General features: G+C 32.2%; 2 protein-coding genes across 2 annotated transcripts; both read right to left on the bottom strand.

Annotated features, from left to right (window-relative positions):
• Positions 1 to 491: 491 nt before the first annotated feature.
• LOC106298575 lies at positions 492 to 1944 on the bottom strand. Its single transcript, XM_013734715.1, has 7 exons — positions 1651 to 1944; positions 1492 to 1563; positions 1333 to 1400; positions 1125 to 1245; positions 961 to 1041; positions 798 to 887; positions 492 to 727 (listed from the first exon to the last, which is right to left on the bottom strand). Exons 1-7 carry the CDS (start codon positions 1855 to 1857, stop codon positions 635 to 637), a joined length of 732 nt encoding a protein of 243 aa, XP_013590169.1. The 5' UTR covers positions 1858 to 1944; the 3' UTR covers positions 492 to 634.
• Positions 1945 to 2033: 89 nt separating this feature from the next.
• LOC106298576 lies at positions 2034 to 2816 on the bottom strand. Its single transcript, XM_013734716.1, has 2 exons — positions 2432 to 2816; positions 2034 to 2346 (listed from the first exon to the last, which is right to left on the bottom strand). Exons 1-2 carry the CDS (start codon positions 2679 to 2681, stop codon positions 2192 to 2194), a joined length of 405 nt encoding a protein of 134 aa, XP_013590170.1. The 5' UTR covers positions 2682 to 2816; the 3' UTR covers positions 2034 to 2191.
• Positions 2817 to 10277: the final 7461 nt, after the last annotated feature.

Below are 10277 nucleotides of genomic sequence, written 5' to 3'. Positions count from 1 at the left end.
GATTTTTATTGTTTTTTATGATATATCTTACATTGACAACATTTTTGGTTCATGTGTTACCAATAAAAAAAATATTTCTAACAAATCTGAGATGTGCGGTTTTGATGAGACAACATATTTAAATATATATATATATATATTGAAAATTAGTTTAGTTAGAGTATTTGAATATTCGTAACTAGATAATATACATTAAATTAGCAATGATTTTCTTGTTAAAATTAAATATCTATATATTTTTTTAATAATAATATATGCACAAATTATCACACTATAATACACTTTTATGTTATATATTCTGTTTTTTCTAATAAAATAAATAAATAAAAAACTAATCTCAGAATCTCTAATTTTTTGTTAACTAGCGTAGCATGATTTCGAACATGGCAGTTTTATCTAATCAATTTGGAATACCATACCATCGATTTCGAACATGGCAGTTTTATCTAATCAATTTGGAATACCATACCATCGATTTCGAACATGGCAGTTTTATCTAATCAATTTGGAATACCATACCACCAAAGCAACATTTATTTAATGGGTATGTATAGTTTGTGTATAATGTTGTAATGGTACACATACGTACAAATCATTATCAAACCACAGAAGGAGAATTTAAGAACTGATTGTCTTAGTTTACGGGAACCTGCAGTTCAGGTCGTTCGGGCAATATCCAAGGCGGCGCAGTTTCTTCATCAGAAGAGAAACCAGAGAATCTCGTATCCTAATTGACAACAAAGGTTTAAATCTCTGCAAGAATCATATTTTGGGAGTCAAAGAAGCTTTTTTCTTACTCTTTCTTGCCTGCAACGTTGTATAGCTGTGAATGACTTGACTAAGAAATATGCAACCAGCAAGATTCCCAATGTTTTCAATAATGGCAACTGCAAAAAGACAACAAAATCATTCTCTAGCTTGGGAAGATGACATGATATATATGTTGAGGCGGTTGCTTACCAGAAGCAAAGTTAACGAGAAATCATCGATTCCACCTAAAAGAACTGGAAGAGAATGGCGCAAGAACAGTAGAAAGATGAACTGCACATGAACATGATAATATCATTGTGTTTTTTCATTCAGTGTTTTGTTCTCAAGAGTCTAGACAGAGAGAAGAAACATACCAGCAAGGCAATTACACGACAACAAACCAAGCTCGTGGGGCTATGAAACGAATAAAGCTCGTGATCATCGGTAAGAAAATAAGGGTTACGAAGATCTAGTGCCTCTATTCCCCAATCACTCCTGTGACAATCCCAACAAAGAACATGATTCTCAGTAGAATAACTACATTTTAGAACAATAATAAAGGTAAGAGCAACAAAAAAGTACCTGAAGTTCATAGAGATGCCTGTGTAGTGAAACAATTGGCGGGGAGCTGTGTAACCAGGTTTATATTGCTGTCATTCGAACAAGGTTTCATGTGATAGTTTCAAGAAAGCAGCACAAGAAGAAGAAAGCTATATGATGATTATCTTGTGCTTGACTAACCTGACGGCAAATTTCACATAAGGTGTCACCTTTCTCGTTGCACCATCTCTGGATGCAATGATGATGTGCAAACTGCGACGGTTGATAAAAATGCTTCTTGAGGTTAAGAATCAAAATTTAAAACTGGATTCTGTTTATAGAAAACAAAGATAAATTAACCTTTAATGTTCCGGAACAAGAACAGGGAGTATCCATGTTGGAATCTTCATCTTCATCATGACAAATCCTGCATTGTACAAATTCTCTCTTACATACATCATCGGTTCCTGCAGATGCATCATCTTCCTTAACTGTGTCTACCTGTAACGCTACGAGACCAGAATTGCTCGATAACTTATCAACCACCAACACTAAATGATCTCCCATCCTAATTCTTACCAACTAGAGAAAACTCAAATGATATATAGAATCAAACGACAAAAAAAAAAAAAAAAACATCAGGAATAAACTAAACCAAAGGCTAACGCTAACGTTTTTAACTATCACAACAATAAGCAAAACCAAGATCATAGGGCAAGAATCAATAGACGACAAGAAAAAAAAAACAAACACATAACTGACGAGCAAAGGTAACCTTGTTGTGCACAATATGGCAAGGTAATGTGATTAAAGAGAATTAAGAAGCACTAAAGAATATTCTTTTCCTTTATAGTCAACTTCATTACATTATTTTAGATTACATAAACAAAGAAAAATTGGATCAATCGTCATATGTGGAGTGAGGGGAAGCAGTACAACCAGGATCAAAGGGATCTTCAGAACCACAACAATGCCAATACTGTAAAACTTTGCCAGAGTTTGGTGTATCCATCGTCCCGCCAGTGTATACACTCTCGAACTTCCTCTTCGTCTCTCCTAACAAATAAATATAAAATAAAAAACAATCCTTTGGTTTCTTCATTCGCCGAAACAGATTTTGAATAAAAAACGCTAACTTTACCTCCGAAATGAGCAGTGTGAAATCTACAAGCTTGTGGAGAGTTGCGTATGGGATCGAATTGGGTTTTGCAATGCTTGCAAGTTCTTAAGGCGTTGCCGACACCGTCGGATGAAGCTGAGCATCGGATTCGATTAACCATGAGGCGCCATCGCGAGTTTAAGCTCGGATTCTTTAAATTCTTGACGAAGTGAGAGTGATTGATTATGGTTTTAGAGATTCGGAAAGAAGGATTCAAACAATTTTGAGCCATCGTCTTGCTCCGTGAAAATGGTGAACCTCAATTAAAGCGATCCCAGACAGATAGAGGTGTTCCTTTGTGATTAAAAGAGATGATTAAACAAACAATTTCGTTTATTAAAACGGCTACGGTTTGGCACCCTAGTCGGAGATAATTTTTTTTTGCCAGCTTAAATTTTCTAATGATGATAATTCGAGCGCATGGATAAGTTTTTTTCCATGTTCGAAACTACGCCAAGCGTAAGTCGGGCGGTCGGTCAACGCCTAGCGATTTATCAATAACTTGGAGATTATACGGGGATTAATCGGGGAGTAATTTTAATTATTATTTTAAGTTTTTACTAAATATATATACGAACTTAGATGAATAACAAAGAAAGTAATGTGTCTGTTGGTAAATGGGCTTGAATTTGCTCATCCAACGTCGAGTTTGAAACCCAAGTAACGTGTTTTAATTATTTTTGTACGTTTCTTAAACGAGTGGCATAACTGTAATTCTATCATCTTCTTCTACGCATTTTGTTAAGGGTTTCTGCAACTAGTTTTCCGCTGTCAACGCATATCTTTCTCAAAATCCACAAATTTTATAAACTTTTCTTGTTGTTTATGCATCAAATTCATGGATCTGTCATCTAACATGAGATTTAAAACATTTGAAACTTCAAAAGGATGAACTTTTTGATGAATCCGATTTCTGGGCCGCTTATGATGAAATCGCCACGGTAGACATCCGCCGAGCGCTCCGGCGCCGTTTAATCGGACAACTCGGCCGCAGTTTAGAACCTGGGTTTTTTTTATAGAAGTGTTTGTTCATAAAATAGTTTTAATATTTGGTAACAGTACAATTTTTATCGATTATAAAATGACAAATATAAATGTTGGTCTATTAAATGTATCATCGTTGTCGAAGAGTTAACGTATTACAATTAATCTTAATTTTTTTTAAGATTTCATATGCACAAAAAGAATGTAAATTTTGCGACTGGCACAAATCACCAAAACCAAATAGGCAACATCGATGGTAAAATAACGAAGTTGAACTAGGTTTTCTGCTCTGGATTTGTTTACTATTGATTCTCCGTAAGTTATTTCATTTTCCACTCATATGAAATTGTGATTTCGTTCTCGTTGCGGTTTCATTTATATGAGTTTTGTTTCTTTTTGAAACTTCTTCTGTGAATTTAGTGAATTACATAAATGTCAATTAAAAAAAATAGACATTTATAAAAATTAATTTCACTCCAGATACATATCTAAGAATCAAATTTTTGAAGAAGATCACCGACAAACTCAATTCACATGTTAGTGTTCAAATCTAATATATTAAGATGTTAAAGAATATATGTGCAAATTCGAAATATAAATGTATGTATTGTATATATTCACCAGTTCAGTCTGATCATCTAATTCTAAAACAACAAAACAAATTTTTTATTTTATCAATCTACGTTTTTGAGGTTTAGTTACTTAAGAGTATACCAATAAAAAAATATATAATATTTTACCACTATAGGTATATGTAAACTATGTATAAACTAAGAACTGTTTGATTTATTAAACGATAAACTGGAAAACTTATAATAAATAGTTAAAATCTCTCATTCTTACAATTATAATAGCTATATAGGGTATTAAGGAGAATCAAATATTAGGCGAATGATCAAATTTCTCATTCTTAGAACAATCTCAAAAGGAGTTGATTGAAATCTTGTCATGATATTTCATTAAAAGATTTTAGAAATAAAAATCAGGACTAAATTATTTAATATGAATGAAATAAAAAAAAAATATATATATATATAGTGCTTCCAATATTAAAATCACTTCGATTTGAAGAAGTGTATTTGTGAGATTGTCAGGATCAATAACATATTAGAAACTACATATTTAATAAATAATTTTTATACATAAAAGTATATACATTAGAGTAATCACATAAATCAAAACCAATAGCTTTTGTTTATTTAAAATCATGTTTTCGGTAAATAAATCAAAACAATCATTTTATTTACTTTATTTGATACATAATTAAACTTTAGTGATATTGACACAAATATATGTATATATATATAGTATATTTTAGTATAAATATTTATTATTGACACTTTCAATTCATATGATTTTATTAACATTTGTATATTTGCTGTAACAAAAATTTAAATCGTTAATCACAAAACTTTTAATATGAGATTTTTAATACAAATTTCATAATTAAAATATTAAGATCTCAATAATTTATCAATGAAAATTTTCAAATTAACATATTTATATATTTTTATATAGTATATAATTTAATTTAAATTATATTAATATATATATATATATAATTATATATATAATATAAATATTTATTAATGAGACGTCATATTCATACGATTTATAATCATTTGTATCTTGGTTGAACAAAAAAAAAGTTAAACCATTGATCACAAATTTTTTAATGTGGGACTTTTACCATTTTTAGTCATTTATTATCGTTTTTAAAAATCAAAATATAACATATAAGAAAAAACTATTTTTTTATTATTTTATTATATGCATAATGAGATTGTTTAATTTATTTTAATAATATGAAACTAAACAAAAAAGAAAGAGAATATAAAAATTATAGTCAAATATATATTATTCATAATCATTAATTGTCATATACTGTATATGTTAATCATATTAGGTAATTACATAGCTTTTATTTAAAAAAATAATTGAAAATATTCTTTTGTACGCTATTAATCAATTTGATATTAGTTTAATAAAAAATATTATATATATTTATATGGACCAGCTTATTTTTCTAAAGATTTTAAGAATTATTTTATGATACGTAACTATAAAAATATATAGTAATGCTAGAAGATTAATACACAGGGGATAAGAAATAGATTCACAAATCATCTTTCTATCTATGTAAAAATGTTTTCTCTTACGTGCATCCACATCATCAAATAGAGCAAGGAGAACATGATACGTGGCAAGCTACAAACCTTTTCCTTCTTTCCCAAAAATATTTTCTCTATGGGCTTTAAAATTAAACTGATCATTTGATTTGGGTTGTCGATACATCTTCAGATGGGTTCTTGATAGACATGATTCAAACCCAGCGATAGCAGTCTGAATAATGTCTATCAAGAGATTTAAAAAAAAAAATGGTGATTTTGGTTTTTTTTTTGCCATCAAGAAGAGCGTGAATCATATCTACCACTCGGATAATTTTTAAAATTCTTTAAAAAAAATAAGTTTTTAAATTTTTTTAAAGCAGAAGATATTCAGACTGCTATCGCTAGGATTGGTGACAAAAAAAAAAAACCAAAATAACCTTGGGAAATCTATTTTTTTTAGAGCAAAAAAAAAGGTAAATATGTCATTTTAGACTAATTTATACTACTTTATGTTCTATTAGACTAATTTTTTCCAAACTGGCAGTAATGCCCTTAAAATTGTAATTTTTTTAAAAAAATATATATTGAGTTCGACAAGGGGGATCGATCGATCCCACTTTACAAGTTATAGTGGATCGATCGATCCCGATCATTATTCAGAACAAAAAAAAACGCGAAATATATACTGATCGACCTGGTCCATTTCACTCGATCGGCGAAGGTCGATTTACACAGATCGACCGATCTGTAAGAATAGATCGATCGATCCCGTGCCGAGGAAAGAATCCCAAATCGATTTTTTTGGTTTTGTATGATTATATCCGGATTGATTCCCACTTGATTTGAACCGACCAAGCATGATTTCAACTCTTTAAACTCGATTTCTCTGGGATGAAACCCATAATTTCCCATTCACGAATAAAGGGAGACAAAATCAAATTCTCACCCAAGTTCATTAACCCTAACTCACTCAATTTCACTCTGATTTGGACGATTATTTGGCCTAACCCATACGATTTCGTGAGCTTTTTACTAATCTATCACTCTTTAATTTGTTCTGCAAAGGTATGAAACTCTATCTCTATCTCCACTTCTTTTTTTTGTTCTTTTTTTCGTTTTTTTTTTAAATCGATTTTTTTAAAAAATATAAAAGTGAATATTCTCAAATATTTTGTTTCCATATTTTTAGGAACTGATTTCTTATCCGTAGAATACAACTAATATGTAGAAATCAGTTTCTACAGTTTTTTAGAATTATAGTAATGTTTAGAATTTGATTTCTACATGTTTTAGATTTATAGTAAATCTGTAGAAGTCGGTTTCTACATGTATTAGAATTAGATTAATGTGTAGATTTCGATTTCTAAGAATTTTAGAATGGTAGGTTAGGCGCGGAATGTGTATTCTACATATTTGTAGAATACTTCTATTTACGTAGATCACGTATTCTAAACATTGTAGATTCAATGAAAAAAGTAGATTTCGTTTTCTACTTCGTAGAATGTCATTTCTACTTTTTTAGAACATAATCTGAAATTTATAATTTTAACTTTTTTATAACTGGAAAATATACCATTAAGTTCATATAGGTATTTTAACAAATGTTACTATTTTTCCAAATTTTTTTTGTTTGTAAAACTATTTATTAAAATTAATTTTATAAATATTAAAGGGTATTATAGGAAAATATGATACAAAATATAGATTAGTGTAAAGAGACATAGTTACCTCTAAAAAAAACAGTTTTCCCAATAACCTTTTCACTTTTTTTTCTCTCTTTATATCTCTCTATGCTTTTTCTCTAAAAATATAATTATAGTTTTCTTGGTTATTCACAAATAACTCCTTTCTAAAGTATCTTACAAATTACAAACAATTAATATTCACGTGTGCGAGATAGACGGTAGTTTTAGATCAAGATAACAATAATAATTTGTTTATGTACGATCGGAATACTCAAACACCTCTTAACATGCCACATAATAATTTGTTTGAAGTTTCTTGACTCTTTTATCAGTTATCACTAAGCCACATAATGAAAAGGTTGTCTATGAACTTGATACCTAAAAAGAATTTTTTAATAAATTAATTAGTTATCCCGAATTTCTCATCTTTTTATTATAAAACCAAATCAATTAACAAAATTTATTATAACCTTCAGTTTATTTTAATCAGTATTTCATTTTCAGAAATTATTCATGTTTTGACCACCGAGCTCAAGCCTAGGCTAGAAAAAATGATAGAAAACAACAACCAAAATCAATACATATCAAATATAATTTTTAAAAAATATAAGTCGGAAAGACAAAATTAACAAAATATAAAAATACAAAATTAGTTAAAATACACAATATAATTGAGTTGGTGTAAAGTTGAATACTTTTTTTTGAAAAATATGTAGAAAAAACATAAGAAAAAGTGAGATAAACTAGTTTATAAGTTTGGTCTGAAAATAACACCTTCATTATTCCAGAAGGCCATGGTCAAAATATTTGAGCCAATACTCTCAAATGCCCTAGTGTACATCGACGATATCCTCCTATTTTCTCTAGATATTGACTCTCATACTCGCCTATTGAAAAAATTTCATGATATTATACAGCAATATGGTATCATGCTCTCGGGAAAAAAAAGATGCATGGTCACTGGAGATACATAAATTAACTTCCTCGGTATGCACATCTCAGAAGGAAAATATCATCCCCAGCCCCACACTGCATCACAACTCAACGAATTTCCAGTTGAGAAGCTAACATTCAAGCAAGTGCAACAATTCTTTGGAATTGTAAATTACATGGTTGACTTTATCCCTGACCTCACAATATCCATATCAATACTGTCAGCTCAACTAAAGAAAGATGTTCCTCCATGGAGCCAGAAGTGTACGAAAGCAGTAAAAGAACTCAATCGGATCTCAAAGACACTTCCATCACTGAAATTTCCGGCTACTGGTAAAAGAATTCTTCAGACAGATGCAAGCGACTGCTATTGGGGTGATGTTATTCTAGAAGAAGACGAAAAAGGAAAACAGCACATTTGCGGTTACAAGAGTGGAGTCTTCAAAGAAGGTGAAAAACACTACCACTCCACATACAAAAAAATTCTTGCAGTAAAAAAAGGGATCGAAAAATTCGAATTTCATCTGGTGGGCCAACATTTTTTTATCGAAATGTACATGTCATCTTTTCCAAAGATGATACAGATCAAACAGAAAGTCATGCCTCAAGCACAATTACTCAGATGGGGGAGTTGGTTTTCACAATGGAAATTTGACGTCAAGCATATCAAAGGGAAAGAAAATGTTCTACCAGATTTTCTATCAAGAACTCAGCGTCAGATTTCAGTAATCATCCCAATGATTTATGCTCTTATTCCAGAAAATCCAGCAGAAAAGCCCTTGAGACAAATGATCTCAATGATGCCACAAGGACTACAAGCAAGGATGTTAGACCTTGTTTTGGTCTACAGAGGACTAGAAACCGTCCACGGATTTCTGAAGCTCTACATCCACAGGTACGGTCTAGACCAAGGTCCACTTCTCAGGCTCCCTTATCATCCGGTGTATCCATTTCTTACCACCATAAAAGCGAACCCGGCTCATTATGAAAAATTCCCAAAAGAAGCATATATTTTGTTTTGGTACTTGGCGGATTTATACACCATTGGAGTACTTTTCGACAAATGCAAGCTACTACAGTACTTGGCAAAGTGCATCTTGACAAGGAGAAAGCCACATTACAAACTTTTGTATAAGTGGCTCACAGTGTTCCACGATGTGACCTGGTGGCAAAAAAGATTCACGCACAAGGAGTCACTATTCTTGTCACGTTTCGAATGTTCAACAATAAAAACCTGCAAGATGATGGAATGACCATTGACAAGATATATGCCGCCCAGGTCTAGCTAAGTTACAATAATAAGACCTGTTTGTTTCTCCATCTGAATGGACCATCTGGATGAAGATGAGAGTTTTGTTTGTTTAGGCACTAAAAGTGCAACTCATTCAGATGGATCATCCGGATGACTTTTGGAAATTTAGGCTTAATTTTAAAGTCCATTCAGCTGAACCAATTTGGATCATTTGAATGGAGATTGTTCATTCAAAATGGTATAATGTCTATTATACCCCTAATGTTTTCCCGCCAAAACCGCAAAAACGCGTTTTCCCGCCAAAACCGCAAAAACGCGTTTTCCCGCCAAAACCGCAAAAACGCGTTTTCCCGCCAAAACCGCAAAAACGCGTTTTCCCGCCAAAACCGCAAAAACGCGTTTTCCCGCCAAAACCGCAAAAACGCGTTTTCCCGCCAAAACCGCAAAAACGCGTTTTCCCGCCAAAACCGCAAAAACGCGTTTTCCCGCCAAAACCGCAAAAACGCGTTTTCCCGCCAAAACCGCAAAAACGCGTTTTCCCGCCAAAACCGCAAAAACGCGTTTTCCCGCCAAAACCGCAAAAACGCGTTTTCCCGCCAAAACCGCAAAAACGCGTTTTCCCGCCAAAACCGCAAAAACGCGTTTTCCCGCCAAAACCGCAAAAACGCGTTTTCCCGCCAAAACCGCAAAAACGCGTTAAAATGTGTTCCCGCCAAAAACGCGTTTTCCCGCCAAAACCGCAAAACCGCGTTTTCCCGCAAAAACGCGTTTTCTCGTCAAAACCGCAAAAACGCGCTTTCCCGCCAAAACCGCAAAAACGCGTTTTCCCGCCAAAACCGCAAAAACGCGTTTTCCCGCCAAAA

This window comes from Brassica oleracea, chromosome C6, assembly GCF_000695525.1.
Source record: "Brassica oleracea var. oleracea cultivar TO1000 chromosome C6, BOL, whole genome shotgun sequence".
Taxonomy (NCBI): Eukaryota; Viridiplantae; Streptophyta; class Magnoliopsida; order Brassicales; family Brassicaceae; genus Brassica; species Brassica oleracea.
The sequence above is the reverse complement of the archived record's forward strand: the minus strand, read 5'-3'. Positions and strand labels throughout refer to the sequence as shown.